Source organism: Aethalodelphis obliquidens, unplaced genomic scaffold (assembly GCF_003676395.1).
Source record: "Aethalodelphis obliquidens isolate GAN/ISIS:26980383/991018 unplaced genomic scaffold, ASM367639v1 scaffold80, whole genome shotgun sequence".
NCBI classification, from domain to species: domain Eukaryota; kingdom Metazoa; phylum Chordata; class Mammalia; order Artiodactyla; family Delphinidae; genus Aethalodelphis; species Aethalodelphis obliquidens.
Window position 1 is genome coordinate 4,459,840 of NW_020838024.1, and position 18,427 is coordinate 4,478,266.

Genomic DNA, 18,427 nt, shown 5'->3' on the forward strand with positions numbered 1-18,427 from the left:
GTACTTGAACTTATAAAATTTCTGCTTAATAAAATCCTGAATTTTATCTGCTTTATTTGCAAGATCTTGATGAAATAAAAATAATTCTTCTGCCTAAAGTGTTTGAAAACTACTAATTTAAATCAACTTACTTTCCAATATAGGCATTTCCTTTACCAACACTCCTGGCAAAAAAAAAAAAAAAAAAAAGGCATCCAAACTCCACTTGATCATATTCATGGAAGCACCAGTGTGAAGAGCTGAGTCTATACATTTTCTCACTTACCCCCATCCCCATCCTTCAGAGATGAAGAAACGTAGTCTCAGAGAGGACAGTAACTTATTCAGGGTTATAGTGTCTTATATAATGGAGCTGGAATTGAAGAATACCATCTGTTTGATTAGGAAGCTGAGATACTTATACTAACTTATATTCCTAGGGACTTGATTAGCCTATGTGAATAGAAATATGTTTACATCCTGCATCTTCTATTAGGAAATGGCCAGAACCTGATCTTGGTGCCATCACTTTCTTGGAATCTCTTCCTTTTTGGATGTTTTTCTCAGAACCCCCAAATAACTCCTCATTAAGGCTAATTTTTTATTTGTTGCTTCTGAATATTGCAGCCCTATCAATGCTTGTTGCCAGTAAGGTTTCCAGCATATGTGAAGGTCTGACCTGAGGTCAGACAACAGTCTGCTCCTCCTGGGATAGGATCCTTCAGGGACATCTGTAAGGAATTGTTGCAATTGCATTCCCTAGGAAAGAGACTCTAAGACAGATACTAGCGTGTGGGAAGTTCAACAGGTGCAGAAGGAGAGGGAAGGAAGAGGGGTTGGGCGGGGGGAGAAGCTGGGGTGCAGAGCACAGTCTCAGCAGAGGGCTTCTCCACCCCTCGGGATGCTCTACAGCTCAAAGGACCTTCAGAATTGCTGCAGTTGAGGTGGGGCAGCCAGTCCTTGAAGCCCCACGTGGCCCAGACGTTGGGTGTGGTCTGCCTCAGGAAGGAGTGAGTGTCCTTGGGCAAGGAAGCTCTCTTAGGCCAAGGTGACAACTGAGGGCCAGTGCTGGCAGCACTCGCAGGAGCTGGACACCTGGGAGGACCTGGGCGCCGTGCATAGAGTTTATTACAAGAGTACTTGGTGTTTAGAAAGAAACAGCCTTTAAACAGAGTGTCATTGCGGGGAGCAACCTGGGAGATCTTCTAGCCAGAAGCCTCTCATTTCACAGACTAGGAATCTGTGGCTTCAGGAGGGAAAATGATGGAATAATAAGGATGATGTTTGCAGACACCCCAAAGCCATTCACAACCCCTTCACTATCCTCTACAAGAGAAGAGGGAAAGCTAGAAGACTTGCTAAACTCTATTCCAGGGAGCCCCAGTTCCAACCAAAGAGATAAAGATGGCAGCTTCACTGGGTCAGGCTTCTGGGAAGGATTTTAGTTAGTACTGACCAAGCTGCCCTCGGCCCCCTGCCTTTCTGCCTTTCACTCTGCCCTCATGCTGCCTGGGGTACACCAGTCCTATCGCAACCATGCTGAGACAGCTGAGAGGAAGACAGAAGGAGTATAGCCCCTGGATTTCTTGTTATGTGGGAAAAATAAATTCCTGTCCGTTTAAAACAGGGAAGTGACATTTTTTTTCTGTTTTTTTTTTTTTTTTTTTTTTGCTACTTGCAACGAAACTCACTTCTAACTGCTAACGAGAACAGGTTATATTAAACTTATATCAGTATCTGTTCTGTGTAGGTACTTACACTCAACACTTCGTATGCATTTCCCTAATTTTATCTCCACAAGAAAATCCTACATGGAAATTTAAGGTTTTGATCTAATTCTTATGGGTATGCTAATAGATTTAGAGAATGAGTAACTTCTTAAACTCAGACTGTACAATAAAGCCAAGAGTTAGCCCTGGCCTGACTCTGCAGACTAAATATTGACCATAGAAACAGAGACTGGGATAGACCCATTACCTTAAGAACAAATGCATTGAATTTTGAATTTTACCTAAGATGATGTTCATGTTTTTTTTTAAAAAATAGATGATTTTATGGCCAAGGAGCTCTGGTGGGAGGAGAAGAGCCCCCAAAACTGTTTGTATTATGACAAATGCTAGGTTTATTAAACTTATGTATCTTGCCTTTGAAAATCAATTTTTTAAACATTTAAGTATTCTGACAAAATTATTACGTTTAGTGAACAATTTATAATAAGTTGCAATTCCAAATTTGGTGTCACAGTTCCTAACCATTTTAACTAAAAGACAGAACATAAATGTACAGTAAATAACCAACATTGCTACATTTAGCGTAGTCTAAAACATCAGTGAAGTGGGTTTAATTCATTTTTAACAATTAATTCTATTCCTGCTTTCATACCTTTCTATAATTATGGTAGAATATATTAATTTTAATGCCTTCTTATGTTTGATGTGTATTTTGATATATTTGGAGATTGCAATATTACCTTATCAGAAAGTAAAAAACATACTATTTTAGACCAGCCGAAGTTACAGAGTTTTGGTAATTATTTGACTGATTTTTGGTTGGGTTTTTGGTCAGGACTTCTTGTTTGGTTTTGTTTTTGTTTGTTTGTTTTCCCTCAAGCTGATCTGAGCCTGGTCATTAAACTGGGCTTCTTTTTTAAGTTAAATGTTACTTATTAAAGCAATAAAACATTTTTAAGTTATGCCTTTTGCTTAAGGTTTAGTATTTCTTAAAATCTGGCAAGGAACCGCACACATGCACATCACAAATCTCTTCTGCTCATGCACGTGTTCCATTGTCCAATCAGACTTACAAGGCACAAGTGCAGACGTAAAATCATTAAGAGTTTTAAGACAGTGACAACAGAGCATTCAACCAAGTGTGAGGCCCAGGGTGACTGCACAGGACTCACACCCAAGGAGTCCTGCATGTAAATGGATTTCAGAAACTAGATATTTTTAAATGGTGAAACTCAAATTGCAATCTACTCACAGAACATGAAACGCACTCAAATTTTTCCTTGACCTAAGAAATAATTTTTATCCTTCTTAGCAAGTTTTAGCTTTCGCTTCTAACGATCACTTCGTAAGATCATTATCCAAAAACGTTGGGCCGCCCTATTTTAGCAGAATTGAAAATTCAGCCTTCGATTCAGTGAGTTCATTCAGTTCCCTAAGCTTCCTTTGAGAGGATTAATCAGACAGTGTGAGAGGAAAGTTCCCCAGTCCATTAGTTTTAGAATTTTCACTCAGCTGAAAAAATGGATTGAAAAGCTAGAAGAAAAAAGTCACGCGAGCCCGACGAAAGGATGTGTCTAGGCAGATGAGTGTACCTGAGACGGTGAAACACTCAACTCTGTGGTTGTTATGGAACCGATGAGGTTGGTATCTGGGAGAGAAACTCTCTGATAGTCGGGTTGACCTTTGAGAACTAAGACCATCCGTTGCTCCTCCTGCCTCTTGGGGCAGCGCCCTGTGTCACAGGCCCACCTAATGACATACCCAGAGCGCCAGGAAAGACAGAGAGGCCAGACGAAAGGGCAGGGAAGCAGGACTTCAGAATCCACCTTGTAAACTGCTTCAGTAGCCCTGAACCTTCAATTCACAATGGCCGCTCTCGAGCACAGCGTTCCTTCTGGCCTTGGGCACGCCTGTGGGTTGTAGGTGTGCAGGCGCTGGAGGTCACAGCAGCAGGTGTGTGTGCTGCTGTTGTTTTCAGCACAGATTATTTACTAGGTGTCCCTAAGACTCCATAGACCACTGTACTTACATTCCCTAGAAATCTGTTTCTTCCTTACTTCAGTTAGCCTGTCTAATCTTGAAGGATGTACAAATCCAATATCACAGAAGCAAGATAAAGGGAAGTCTCAAAATGAGGGCCTCTCCTCATAGAGATGTGTCATGATTATCACAGGGGAAAGGAGACCTTTCCAGTTTTCTTGTTTGAGGGCCAAGACATTATTTATAAATTGAATATATGCTGCTTATAAAAATGCAAGTGTATACAATAGAGTGAAATAAAAATAGATTCTTCTTAGCCCACCCACACTTATCCCTCAGAGGCAAGCGTTGTTAACTGCAGGTTTCCATTTGCGCACAAGTGGACTCAACTTTTTGACTCATGGAGCAGAGTTCTGCAACTTTTTGACTCATGGAGCAGAACACCATGGCATTACGGCTCACCTCATTCCCCTTAGTGACTGCATAGCCTTCCATTATGTAAATGCAATTTAAGTCATTTGTCCGTTTCTTCCTGGATAAAAAGTTAATTGCTGCAATGAACATCCTTGACCTCTGTCACTGAGGTCAAGGTTCATTTTTATGAATGAGTTGATAATCTCTTAGGATCGAGTTGATCTCTTTGCCATTTGGTCCAAAGGTTTCTCCCTAACAGTATCGATCACTGCCATGTCAGTTAATTAGTAAACATGGGTTAAGAGCCTTTGCTGAGTGTAATGATCTGCTGGTATTCATTAGGAAAGGTTAATGGTAATAACTACCACATTAAAACAACCAGATACCTTATTAGAGGTTTCAGTGTGCTATCCTCTGACAGTCCCCTCTGTGCAGAGACCAAGAGGCCTTGGGCAAGATGTAAGAGTCGGGACTGGGATCTGAACCCCTATGCATCTAACTCCAACGCTCATGTGAAGGAGAGCCTCCTGCTGTGCTTTTCAGTCCTCACCAGTGTGTGTCTGTTTCTTCCTTCTCACACTGTGGGCGCCAGTAGCAGCTGATCAATGTGCAGATGACTGGGGTGCCCTTGAGGACATCGCAGTTTGGTTGAGGAGCTTGTAAAATCCATAGTCTTGGAAGCATAGATCCGGGAGGACCTCAGTAGGCATTGTACCAGCTTTGAACCAGGTTCATAGTCACAGAAAAGGAAAGTCATGGAACCACCTACTGACCTAGCAGGATATGGAATTCTTTATGCTAAACCGACAAGACAGCGATTATTTAGAAAATGGTAAAACAAAGCATGAAATCAGTGCAGAATTGATTAGAAATGGCACAATGGAATAATCTGAAGGAGAAGAGGATATTTCAGGAAAGATCGGTATATGTGTGGGAAAGAGAATTGAGCCAGCTTTTGACTGCTCTGAAAGAAGATTGGAATGATAGAAGCACAGCTTATGGGGTAACTGCAAGGACCTTTAGAATTCACCAGGTCATGATAAGGAGGTGAAATCAGCAACCATAACCACTGTCATTTGTCAAGCACTTACTGTATACCAGGTACCACGTTGAGTGCTTGACATACAGTCTCTGTCTTAATCCTCACTATTAATTACCCTGCAAGGTAGGTATTATTATCCCCATTTTTCAGACGAGGAAACTGAGTCACAGAAAGGTTAAGTAACTTTCTCAAGGTAATATTAGACGTTCATGAGCTAGAATCTGCTACATCTGCTCTCTATAGAAGTAATGGCTTTTACATCTGCTCTCTATACAAGTAATGGCTTTTACATCTGCTCTCTGTAGAAGTAACGGCTCTAGAGGCTAAAGATTCTCACCATATTTAAGACCCATGAAAGATTATTAAAATGGAGTCCAGTGGGTATTCTACCAAGTTTGCTTCTCAGATATGATCCATGAATAAATGCATTGCCTAATAACACAAAGAGTGGTTACTTTAAATATCTCATCAAAGCATTTGTTTTTTGTTAAAAATAATTCTGTGCCTGTAGGTTAGGGGTTAATAGCGTGAGCTCTAAGCTAAACCATCAGCTTTCTACTGTACCACTCATACTGTGAGATCTTGGAAAACTTAATCTCTCTGCGCCTAAATTTTCTCTTCTAAATGGGGATAATAAAAGAACTAACATCATAGGGTAGTTGTGATGGTTAAAATGAAATCAGATAACCACTGCAAAGCACAAGAAGATCTGGAAAATAACGTTCAAGTAATACATTGACTGTTATTTGAACAAAGCAACTTTCCCTTAGCTCACTAAATAAACAAGACTAGCAAAAGCCTCTGGGTGGTTTCATCCTTCAGGGAGGGAGTCAAACAGCACAAGCCCAGAGGGAGTAAAACTAAGGCAGACATTGGAACTTGACCATTCTGGAATTCAGTGCAATGCTTGCCTTTGGATGGGGGTTTACTTGCTGAGAGGACCCGTTTTTACAACCCTGAGAGTGAATGCCTTCTTAGAATTCGCACCCTCAGGCACCTCTAGTCCCAGCCCTCCCCAGCAGGCTGGAACAGGTAATTCCTTTAGAAAAGCTCCAGAATAATTCAGGGCTGCTTCGTCTTTGTGCTTCATGTGTCCAAATAGAAAATCTCAGATCTAAATTCTAAAGCTCAAATCAAAGCTTTTGAAAAAGTGTTTCCCCTGCCTCCATCCTTCTACTTGTTGTTTCCTGAAATGATTCCCTGGACTCAGCACACCTGGATGGATGCTCTCATCTCTCAGAGAGCAGAATTGCTCCCAGGTGGCTCCCTCTAAGCACTTCTATTCAAGTTCAGGCAGTCACAGAGCTAATCATGCTGCCGGGAATGAAGATTTACAGTAGTACTGAATTATGCCTTGTCTCCGGGGTCTGCTGGCCCTTTTCCGACGGCACTTTGTGATCTCTCCAGCTCATTTTAACTTTATTCATTTTCTCAGACAACTTCTCCACTGCAGTTTATATAAAATCAGTTGGTATTCTCTATTTGCGTTTACCTTTCTCCTTTAAGTTTTAAACAGATGCTTTAGAGATTGTCTCAAGTTCCTCCAGAGTTTCAGTGTTTGAGTTTTACTCTGTTATATTTGTGTAAGCTGTACACTTTCTTTACCACATGGACCATTGCATCCTTGAGCAGCCCTACCTAGAGCTGTGCACGTTGGCCTTGCATTTAGGGCCCATCCACCCTGAGGTGGGTCCGAGGCAAACGGCCTTACGGGTGGTCTCCTTGAGCCCTCAGCTGGTCACACCACCAAGAAACTTAACAGCCCTTCCCCCAGTAAACAGACCCAGAAGAGATCCCAAAAGGGTCTTTCTGAAGAGGATATTCTCAAATTTTTCACTTAAAGAGAAGACGTAACATTCAAGGAAAATTAACTATTTGAATTCTTATCATATACAGATATTACCTGTTAAAATTTTTAGGACAATTTATGTTTTAAAAGTTACCTCTTTTTCTGGTTATTCGAAGTACCTACGTATAGATACACATTTTATTAAGTAAATCTTTAGAACGATTCTGTGCAGGAGATCACTCACCAGGGAACAGAAAATTGAACCTTAGAATGGATTCAGTGCAGGACCCAGCATGATGGGATGGACCACTATGATAAGCAAGGTGGCTTCTGCTTTAGCAAAACAGCAGATCTTTTGTTTCTCTGTGGTTGTAAACCTATGTCCAAGGACTTCTTGGACTTGAGAACAAGGGAGAATATTTGTTGGGGGTGGTTTATGATAGTGGCAGTGGTGTTAGTAATGAGCTGGCCCCATGGGAGCATGTCCCCTGGTGGTCTGCTTACTTTACTACAAAATACCAGGCAAACATGATGCTTGTCTGGAGTCCTGCATCACCGGTTGCTATGACTTATTTTCTAGGTTAACCCCAGATGCTCACTGCCTTATTTTTATAAGCACAGTTCAACGTGGGATTGAAAGGTCTCATCATTTGTAACAAAAGGCATAGCATTTTAAAGCAATCTTCCCAGTTTAATTTGTTGTAAAACGCTTTAAAAGAAAGAAGCCTGCATTACAGCATGTGTCACAGAAAGGGGAAAGATGGGAATCTCCAGATAAATGACACTTGGGGATTCATACATACAAAATCCTGGGGGAAGGGTGCTGAGCAAGAAACATAACTTGCAAGGATTTGTCTCTTTTTCACTTCAGCACGTCCTTGTGAGCTCTACTGCCGACCCATAGATGGCCAGTTTTCCGAGAAAATGCTGGATGCTGTCACTGATGGTACCCCTTGCTTTGAAGGCGGCAACAGCAGAAATGTCTGTATTAATGGCATATGTAAGGTATTGGGTATGTTTCCTTAATCTACAACTTTATAAAACCATGATTTTTATTAATTCGGGAAGTCAGATGTGCTAATCTTTTGCTTTTGCGGTACTTGCATGTGGTCTGGTATTTTTATATGGTCTGTGAGACAAGACTCTTCAGTGTTCATCAAAATCACAGTTAAGAACTGAATGTCCTCCTGCTGTCATCTTCATTTCTTGATCTGTTGATGTGCTCTGTGATATTATTTTAGGCGTGAAGCTGGGTCAAGTTGAAGAAGAACCAAATTAAAGGAGGAATTACTAGGAAAAGGCAACTCAGATTATTTCAGTGGTATTGAATTGTTTGTTGGTTACTTGCCAACAGAGTTAGTTAAATTTGAGGAAAAACTGAAATTAATAATTGTATAGTGTTTTTCACAGAGCATTTTGACATTTCATTCTCAATTGATCACCAACATGAGGTCTTCTGATTTCGATTTAACTTTTTCACACTGACTCCATTAAAAAATTGACTCCAATTAAAAAATTCTGCCCAGGGCTTCCCTGGTGGCGCAGTGGTTGAGAGTCCGCCTGCCGATGCAGGGGACACGGGTTCATGCCCCGGTCCGGGAAGATCCCACATGCTGCGGAGCGGCTGGGCCCGTGAGCCATAGCCGCTGAGCCTGCGCGTCTGGAGCCTGTGCTCCGCAACGGGAGAGGCCACAGCAGTGAGAGGACTGCGTACCGCAAAAAAAAAAAAAAAAAAAAAAAAAAAAAAATTCTGCCTTTATATAAAGTACTTAGATCTGATTTTTTAATGCTTTTATGTGTACAAACATTGAAGAATTTATCCCCATTGCTCACAGTCTGTTTTGCAAGGAACTGATGAACAAGTTTTGTGATCCAACACTCAGGCATAAATCTCAGTTTAAAGAGAAGGTGTTTTTAATCAGTGAAAAAAGAAACTACATAAAAATACTCAATTAACTATTAGTAAAGCATAATGGCTTAGTGCTCAGGCTCTAGAATATGAACCCAATACCACTATTTCCTAGCTGTATAACTCTATACGTCTTTCTAAGACTCAGTTATCTTTCATAAAATTGGGATATTAACATATTTTAGATTAAATAAGGTCATATAGGTTAAGCCCTTAACAGAGCCCCTGGCACACAATAAACTCTTAATATATTTTATTTGTTTTTGCAAATAATTATCACAATTTTTTCCACTGGACCGAATTGTTGCCATGAAAAGCTCCTGCCCATAAATTGTTAGCACCCTGGGAAGGTGAATTTATCACCTTGCAGTTACTGATGGACTTATTCCAGTAGCGACCAAGGCACAGGAGGCAACATGATGATTCCCAGGACTGAGTGAGCTAACAAGCCATCCTTTCTAAATTGGCAAGGGCTCAGGCAGAATTCTCTTCCTGACACGCTAATTACCACTGTAGCTACAAAGAGCCAAAAATAATTAATATATTTTAGGTTAGACCTGTTCCCTAGAGCAGGAAAAAGTTTATTTAGCTAATTTAGGCCCGAACAGCCCCATTGCCATTTAATACAGTGGTTCTCAGGCCTGGCTGCCTATTAGAATCAGCTGGAAAGCTTTTAAAACCTACTGATGCCTGACTCTCTATCCACCCTATTAATTCAGAATAGATGTGATTTGGTCCTGAGCGTTGGTATTTTTAAAACTCCTCAGGTGATCGCCATATGCTGCTAGGGCTGAGAACTTTAGTCATCAAAAAATCAATGTGATGCTAAAATTATCTTTTATACCTAAATACCTTTGCATGCATAGAGACAGTATCTTTAGCTTGTGATGGAAAAAGAAAGATATTTTGAACAAAACATGAGGGGTCTTGGGTATCCCTCTTGAAACCAGTTAAATCAGCTTAATAGAATAAGCCCAATTCTCTCAGCTTTCCTTTTTCTTTTTGGAAACCAGTTAAGGCTTTTAGAAAGTTTAATTACTTTCTGTCTACACCACACTGAGTTAAGTTTTTAAGCAGAAAAAAATATGTCAAATCAAGTTTACCTTAATAGCCTAAATACAGTTTATCTTTTAAAGATCTGGATTGTAGTTATTTTCAGCTTTTGTTAGTCTTCTTATTCATTTACCACAGTTTTTTCAAAGGGAATTGAACGTGTATTGATATAAAAAGTTACACCATCAGAAAAAAATATATATGTGCCTAATTCATCTTCTTTGTGGGTACGAAAATATTTGCTTATATTCATATAAATACTTGTATTTGCTTATACTTATATACTTAGCTGTCTATTTGGAAATTATGACACTTGCCAACATTTTGGCATCTTAGATTTGCAGATTTTGTTGTCGAGGAAATTATCGAACGTTGATCAGAACTGAATTTGTTTTAGGAAGTATCTGTCTGTGCCCCTCCCCCAATTTTTTAACTGGTACTGAACTCCTAAGCTGCTTTTTTTCTATTTATTGAATTTTTTTCTACTATTTCGTTTACTTAACTGTATCTACACAAGGCCAAGATTTTTAAGTAAAGTGGTATTTACAGTTAAATTATTTTCTCCTTTCCTTTTTTAATCACAAGTACAACATGCGGTAAGCTTTTAAATATATGAGCAGATATTCCCATCCCTCTTCCACCTGTCCCAGCTCTGCAGTCTTACCTGCTGTCTTATGACAGGCTGCTAACCATCCAACTTGCTCACCCCTTTCTCTTGGTAACCAGTTCTTTGGCTTTCAGTTCCTTCACTCGTCCCTTTTCTCCCAGTCAGCAAAGCTTTGGCTTCATTTCTTCCCCAAACAGCCTGGATGCCCTGAACTTGCACATCAGCCATCCCCTAGATTTCTCCTCTCAGCCTTCCATCAACCTCTTTCCCCAGGACCCTGATTCTGACCAACCCAACCACATTGATTTTTTGTTCTGACAAGCAGTCTACTATACACTTCTTAAAATAATAATTCAACTTTGTGAATTTATGCCCTTACAAAGTCAGTGTCTTCAACCCCAGCTGAGTCCTTAGCCTTACTCGACAATCTTCCTACCTGCCCTAAGTTAGCTCCCCTTCTCGTTGCTCTCAGAAACTCTCCTGAACCTTCTTTGTTCTCTCTCAAGGCCATTTTGGCCATCTCAGTGATTGACTGAACACCCCAAAATCAATTTCTCTGGGCCAGATGTCTTTCTAGAAGGCCACATCCTATCTCTTGGCCCTTAAATTATGGTGAGGAAAGCATTATTTCTGCTGTCCCATTTATTACAGGACATTATCATTTACCTGTTCTCAGTCAAGCATAACTGGCATTATCTTCACACTAAAGTTTCATTAGCTGGGAATGAATCTCCTCTTGGAATCAGGCATCTTTCCAGTCTCTACCTTTGCCAAGGGACTGTAGAAAGAAATGATGACATTCTAAGTGGCTTAGGTCAAGGTGCCAGTTGGTATTTCAGTCCTCAGTTACTTGAGAATTTACTAAGTAAAACAGTAAAACTCATAAGGAAGAAATGAGAATTGGTAAGAATACATATTACTTATTCACTCACGTAGGGCTGAAAGCCTAGTGAAAGACTGGGACCTGACTTCTCTAAGTAATACTCAAGATAGGATGCTCTTCAGTTCAAATGACAGGGTCAAGAATTGATGATACACTTCTGCATGGGAAAGGAAACAGTCATCGGAATAAAGAGGCAATCTACAGAATGGGGGACAATATTTGCAGACCATATATACAATAAGGGGTTAATATCTAAAATGTATGAGAAACTCCTGCAGCTCAACAGCAGAAATACAAATAACCTGATTTAAAAAATGAGCCAAGTACTTGAATAGACGTTTCTCCAAAGAAGATATACAGATCGCCAACAGGTATATGAAAAGGTGCTCAACATCATTAAACATAGAGAAATACAAGTGAAACTCATGAGATATCACCTCATACCTGTTAGGATGGCTATCACCAAAACACAAAAGATAACAAGTATTGGTGTGGATGTGGAGAAATTTAAAACCTGTGCACTGTTGGCGGGAATGTACAATGGTGCAGCCACTATGGAAAATAGTATGGAGATTCCTCAAAAAAATAAAAATATTTATTTTAATTAAATTAAAATATTTATTTTTTAATTAAATTTAAAATATTTAATTTTTACCCTATGACCCAGCAATGTCAGTTCTGGGGTATGTATCCAAGAGAATGAAATCAGGATCTTGAAGTGACATCTGTACGCCCGTGTTCATAACAACATTATTCACTAGCCAATATACGGATGGAAACAACCCAGATGTTCATCAACAAATGGATAAAGAAAATGTGGTATATACATACCATGGAATATTACTCAACTTTAAAACAGCAGGAAATCTTGACATTTTGACAACATGGGTGAGCCTGGAGAACGTTATGTTAAGTGAAATAAGTCAGTCGCAGAAGGATAAATGCTACAGGATTCCACTTATATGAGAACCTAAAATAGTCTAACTCATCGAGGCAGACAAGAGGATGGTAGTTGTCAAGGGAACAGTGGAGAGTTGCTGTTCAATGGGTATAAAGTTTCATTTACGCAAGATGAATGAGTCCTAGAGCTCTGCTGTACAACGTATTGCCTGTGGTTAACAACACTATATTGTGCCCTTAAAATTTTGTGACGAGGGTAGGTCTCATGGTAAGTGCTCTTACCACACACATACACAAAAGGGACACAAGGAAACTTCTGGAGCTGATAGATATGTCTATTGTCTTGATTGTGGCAATGGCTTCATAGGTGTTTGTATGAGTCCAAACTCATCAAATCATAAAATTAAATATGTGTAGTATTTTATATATCAGCTACAGCCCCAAGAAAGCTGTTTTTTAAAGAAAGAAATAATGATAGGAAATTAAAGGGATTTTCTTTTTTTAAAAAGAAATGCAGCCTGTTGGGAGGCTATCTGGCCGCCTTAGAGGCACATCGGAGGAGAGCCATACTGGATCAGAGCCCCTCTGATCCGGCTGAAGGCAGAAAGACAGTATTGCTGTGGCCCTGTTGCCAGAGCACAGGACGTGGAAGAGAGGAATGTCTGTTCATTTTCCCCTGAGAGTCTTACATTTTATGTATAGCAAGGAGGACGGGCTTCTGCCTCCTTCGGTTATGTACTCAGTTCGGTGTTGAGTGTGCTGTGCGCAGCTGATGGAGGAACAGAAGGGTGAAGTCTCCACAAGAACCACACACTATGCCGTGGGCCAGCCTACTGGGGTGTGTGTGTGTTTCCTTCCCCGCCCCTGCCCCCCAGGGATGCAGGCAAATATTGCTGGAGGAGAAAGATGGGCTCAAGGTATTTGTTTTCCTGGCTTTCTTTCCTTTTTCCTTCACATGTTTTATCCATCCCCTCCTGGTAGAGATTGTTTTTAAACACTTCAGTATGTTGCAAAGTATGTTTCCCTGGCTGGTTCCAAGTCAGTGAAGGAATGATGGTCACTGAGAATGGGATTTGTACAGGTCAGCTTAGTAGAGGATGCTCAAGCTTGACGTAAACATATCACTTGTGACGGGTTGACATTTTGCTTATAACCAGTGAAGGCACACATCCAGACAATTTCTTTCTTTTCCATTGTGATTAGTGTTGTTAAGTTTTTTTAATCTCTTAGCAGTTTATTTTTCCCAACTGGGTCAAGTAGCACCGTCTTTGGATCTAAAGGAAGTTAGACATGGTTAACCTGAGTAATGGCGCTATTTCTGTCTGTGGGCCTTAATTCTCTGTTTAGAATTAAGGTGGAGGGAGGGTGTATTTAAAGACCTAAATGGTTCTTCCTTTCAGTCGATCTGAGGTGGCTTTAAAATAAGAAAGGAAATTATCTTTGAGAGAGAAAAAACTACCTGGGCACAATTCTTCTTCCCAAAGAAAAATCCAATTAATATAATATGGTGTAGGGACTTTGCTGGTAGTACAGTGGTTAAGGATCCACCTGCCAATGCAGGGGACACGAGTTCAAGCCCTGGTCTGGAAAGATCCCACATGCCGCAGAGCAACTAAGCCCGTGAGCCTGAACAACTACTGAGCCTGAACTCTAGAGCCCGTGAGCCACAACTGCTGAGCCCGCACTCCACAACTACTGAAGCCCACGCGCCTAGAGCCCGTGCTTCGCAACAAGAGAAGCCACCGCAGTGAGAAGCCCGCACACTGCAAAGGAGAGTAGCCCCTGCTTGCCGCAACTAGAGAAAGCCTCCACGCAGCAACGAAGACCCAATGCAGCCATAAATAAATAAATACATAAATAAATAAAAATTGAAAAAAATATATAATATGGTGCAGTTTTTCCTCTTTATTCTACCACTGAAATGTGGTTAAGGAATATAGGCCGTAGAAGAGAGCAAGGAACAAAGGACTTCAGTGGATGTTCACGTGTTTTCCATGACTTTCCATCTGAGTGTTAACGATTCTCTGGTATTTGATGCTACCAAACACCCCAAGTTTAATTACTCTCCTTTTCCAGAATGGGAATTGGATGGGAAAGCCTTGGCTGTATTGGGGGGTGGAGGAGAAGGAACCAGTGGAGAGGGAAGGATGATGACTTGGGAGGACCAATGGACAGAACACTGAGAAGTGGTCAGGTCCAGAGCACAGGAACAAGATTAGGCCTGGCTCAGGGCAGAAATGACCAGTTCCTCCTCTGCAGCTGGAGGGAAGGAGGTCAGGATGGCTGGGATATGGCTACATGTGACAGGTGGTGGGGCTGGGGTCATAGGAGGCTCCAAAGGATCTGCTGATGGGTCTGCAGGTCCGAGATTTCATCCCTCACGGGACTGGAATGGTCTCAGCATGAAGCCAGGTTTTCCCCCAGGGCTGCCAGTTCAGACAGGAACCAGAGAGAATATCCCCAGTGAGGAATGTAAAGGGAATGAACAATTAAGTATAGGTGGAGTCATTCCGTCATCCCTGGGAATCTCATTAGAGAGGAGGGGGCATGAGGTTTGCACATCTGAAAGGGATTTGCTGCTCCACCAACAAGGATTCCAAGACATTTTCATGGTTCCACTTTTGGAAGTGTGTTCAATTCTGCTTCTCACTCAGGGGAAATTGCAGATGCATTCAGTGTGTACCTCTTTCCCCTCAAAGCAAGTATTTCCTTTAGCATCAGTGGGTGCTTTGGGTATTCTTCTGGCCACCACCAGAAAGAGGAAACATTTATCTTGTATCTGCCCCCGCCACAATCTCATCCAGAGCAAAATGGGGGGAAGGAGGAGTCAAAAGTCCAGGGTAGGTGTGGCCTCTCCCGCCTGAGTCATTCGTCCTCAACCTCTCTTCCCCGCAGATGGTTGGCTGTGACTATGAGATTGATTCCAATGCCACGGAGGATCGCTGTGGTGTGTGCCTTGGGGATGGTTCAGCCTGTCAGACCGTGAAGAAGGTGTTTCAACAGAAAGAAGGATCTGGTAATAAACACACAAATAATTGAGGTGGCAGGGGACTGAGAATGAAGGTCAAGATGGAGTGTTACTCTTTTTAAGCAGATTGTGACTTTCACAGAATTCAAAATGGGGATAGTCTTCACTACAAAGGGATAAAGGTTCCTTGGCAGTTTTAGGAAAGGGGTTGAATGCTAAGCAATTACAGGAAGCATCACGTTGCACTAGGGATCTAAGATGGCTTAGTGGCCGTGCACAGGACCAGGTTTAAGAGTGTGGTCCGGGCTTCCCTGGTGGCGCAGTGGTTGAGAGTCTGCCTGCCGATGCAGGGGACACGGGTTCGTGCCCCGGTCCAGAAGGATCCCACATGCCGTGGAGCAGCTGGGCCCGTGAGCCATGGCTGCTGAACCTGCACGTCCTGAGCCTGTGCTCTGCAACAGGAGAGGCCACAACAGTGAGAGGCCTGCGTACCGCGAAAAAAAAAAAAAGAGTGTGATCCCTGGAGAGGATCCAGGGCTGAAGGCCAATGGACCGAGACCTGGGGGAGAGAAGGGATGAAGAGCTGGCTGAGGAGGGTGCAGACCTAGGAGCAGGTTCTGTAACTGAGAGCAGAGAAGCCAACAGTGGGTTTAAAGGCAGAAGAGTTGGGGTGTAGCTTCAGGACCAGAGGAGAGGCGAGGCAGGGTTGCTTCAATTTGCTCTTATTCCCAGTTCCTCCCTGTAAGGGAGTCCCAGCCAGTGGTGCCTTAAGGCTCTCCAGGTGGCTTCTCCCACCTAACATGCCCTCCTTACTCACATTGCACTATTCCTTTCCCATGATTACCTTTTTCGAGGTTTCTTCCTTGTGCGTCTTTGGGCTGTTGACAATCCTCGGGGCATGGAGAGCCCATCCTCATCCCAAATCAGCTGTGACCCTGCAGACTGTCTTCAGTAAAGACAGTTCCCATGATCCCTTGACACCAGCAGTTGCTGAAGGCGTCTTGGGAGGAGGCTAAGTTAGGCCTGGAGATGATGAAGACAGCTGAGAGCATCTTAGTTTAGTCCCCCTCATCCCCTCCTCCCCAAGAGGTACCCTGAGACAGGAATTCAGGTACCATTAGTTTGTATGGAGGTCGGAGAATCCTGGGAAACACCAGTAGGGCATTGGAGGCAGTGAAACAGAGAAAGGGAGGCAGCCAGAAAGGGAGTGTCATTAAGCCAGTTATTATATAGGAGCCAGTGTAGAAGTTGTACTTCCAAAGTTTTCCCGCCCAGGAGGGAAGGCGTTGAGAGTACACACCAGCTCCCACTAGCCATTGCTTGACGCTGCTTTGGGGAGGTGGGGGGATCTGGTTGTTAATTCTCTAAATTCCAAGGAATGGAGGTACTGGAAATAGGGTGGCCAGGGGGCACCACCCAGGTAGAGCCAGAGGGGATGGGGCAGTATCCCACGCTGGGGCTGGGGTGATGCCTAGGGTGGAAGTCAGATATAGTGGGGCACCTCCCTTCTAGACTTGCTTAACACCCGGGATGAAGTTACTGAGTATGCCCCTGAGTATCGGGTGTGGTCATTAAACGACCTATTTTTCCCTAGCACACATCACCAAAATTTGGACTTAATCCATTGACTTCCTAAAACTACCACTCTAGACTCCTCTGGCCTTAATTGGCTTCTCTAGACCTCACCAATGCCAGACCCTCTGACCACTGAATCAAATCCTGGTCTTATTCACACTGGCCTGCTTTGTTTTGATGCTGGGAACAAGGGACCACATTTTCTGAGCATTCTGGAAGTCTCCTACGACTAATTGTGTCACTTAACTCAGTGTCCGAACCACCAGCCTTGATTCCTACCTCTTTTATTTAATCATAACCAGAATGTGCGTAACTTTTGTTTGAAATCTTTTTATGGAACTAGAACAATTACTGTATAAATTCACCTTTAATTTTATATTTTAAATGATACGTTTGTATATCTATTGAGTAGATTTGATGCACATAGTAATTTTAAGTCTTTTGGCACAAGAAGTTAATTCAATTTCCACTGTCTGATATACCTCACATACAATTTTTCACTTTTACAATTCAGCATGTTGGAAAAAAAATCTATAAAAAGCAGAGGAAAGACACAATGTCCCTGTTTTTCAACTCTTGCTGCCAGTATCCATATCTTTAGAATAGGAGATCCCTGAAATGGAGTAAAAGCAGCAGCTGCCTGGAATTATGTGTGTACCTGGCCACCTGGATCCCATCTACTTATTGATTCTGTGTGTTTATGTGCTTAGTTCTTCCGGCTGTAGCTCCCTAGACTGCCACTGATCTTTATGGTCAAAAGATTAAATTCATATAGAGTTAGGAATTGACAACAATGACAAATTATGCTAAAATTACCATCTTAATCCCATAATGAGGCATGTTCTGGACTTTTGCTTGCGGCTCCCTAGGCTCTGTGACAAAATGAAAATGATCATGAACGAATGGAACCCATTAAGAACACTCACAGCACAGGCTGGAGGGCTGTGGCCGCAGTGTGGGTGTAGGGTCTATACAAGTCTGGGCGGTGGGACATGAGACCCTTTTAGGAAGAAATGATACGACTTCATGACTCAGAGTTGCTCCTAGGCTGTTCTGTAAGGTTCAATTTCTTTGCTGTAGATTCAAGAGAAAATAGGGACCTTTCTAAGATTTTAGGGAGGGTGAATGACCTGAGGAGGTCAGTGTCATAGATAGACTAGTTTGCCAGCAACATACAAAGTTGCCCAGAATAGGAGAGCCCAGTGCTGGGAACCCAAACATTAACCCAGGTTCAGGAGATAAGGGCCTGGACTAAAGAAGTTCATGTAAAGGGGATGAGAATCATATAAGAAAACATTCCAGAGACAGAATCAGAGGCAGAAGGTAGGACACAATGATAAGAGAGGACATGGCTTTCTTGAAACCATGTTTACCAAAATACCACCTTACTTGGAGACTGTCCTATGTCATGCTTTCCAGGAAACCTTGAGTTGGAAGGGGTAGGGAGAGTGACTGGACACTTTACATGGGAGTTTTCCCATCAAAAGAGCTGAAAGACCTCCAGGGCTCAGGGCTGTGAGGAAGCATTTAGGGTCAGGAAGCCCCTGTCGGTGTCTATTCCCTCTGCTATGTTTTCACTGGTTTCCAGCAAGAGGATT

General features: G+C 42.2%; 1 protein-coding gene across 2 annotated transcripts in view; it reads left to right on the forward strand.

Annotated features, from left to right (window-relative positions):
- ADAMTS12 (ADAM metallopeptidase with thrombospondin type 1 motif 12) overlaps positions 1 to 18,427 on the forward strand; it is a 383,295-nt gene that overhangs the window by 252,434 nt on the left and 112,434 nt on the right. For both annotated transcript variants that reach the window (XM_027092637.1, XM_027092636.1), the window contains exons 13-14: positions 7,806 to 7,939; positions 15,182 to 15,302. In XM_027092637.1, the coding sequence (XP_026948438.1) occupies positions 7,806 to 7,939; positions 15,182 to 15,302 (255 nt within the window). The remainder of the gene's footprint in view (positions 1 to 7,805; positions 7,940 to 15,181; positions 15,303 to 18,427) is intronic.